The sequence below is a fragment of the Antrostomus carolinensis genome, unplaced genomic scaffold, assembly GCF_000700745.2.
Source record: "Antrostomus carolinensis isolate BGI_N321 unplaced genomic scaffold, ASM70074v2 scaffold31038, whole genome shotgun sequence".
Classification (NCBI taxonomy): domain Eukaryota; kingdom Metazoa; phylum Chordata; class Aves; order Caprimulgiformes; family Caprimulgidae; genus Antrostomus; species Antrostomus carolinensis.
In genome coordinates this window covers 1-245 of record NW_010332837.1, presented here as the reverse complement: position 1 = coordinate 245, position 245 = coordinate 1, and the positions used below count along the sequence as shown (strand labels likewise).

Here is a 245-nt window from a genome sequence, read left to right as displayed (position 1 = left end):
AGGATGATGGCCTTGATCCGCCGAGGGGGCCGTTTGAGGTTGTACTCCACCGCCTGCGTGACCGACCAATACCTGTCGAGGCTGATGGCGCACAGGTGGACGATGGAGGAGGTGCAGAAGAGCACGTCCAGTGCCAGGTAAATGTTACACCAAGCCTTGCCGAAATACCAGTAATTCATAAGCTCGTTGGCTAAGGAGAAAGGCATGACCAGAGTCGCCACCAGGATGTCCGCGCTGGCCAGGGA

General features: G+C 57.6%; 1 protein-coding gene across 1 annotated transcript in view; it reads right to left on the bottom strand.

Annotated features, from left to right (window-relative positions):
* The window catches only part of LOC104529364 (alpha-2C adrenergic receptor), a gene marked incomplete at its 5' end in the record, with an annotated part of 1,417 nt that extends 1,175 nt beyond the window's left edge, over positions 1 to 242 (bottom strand). Inside the window, 1 exon segment of the mRNA XM_010173655.2 lies at positions 3 to 242. Within this exon segment, the coding sequence (XP_010171957.2) occupies positions 3 to 242 (240 nt within the window).
* Positions 243 to 245: the final 3 nt, after the last annotated feature.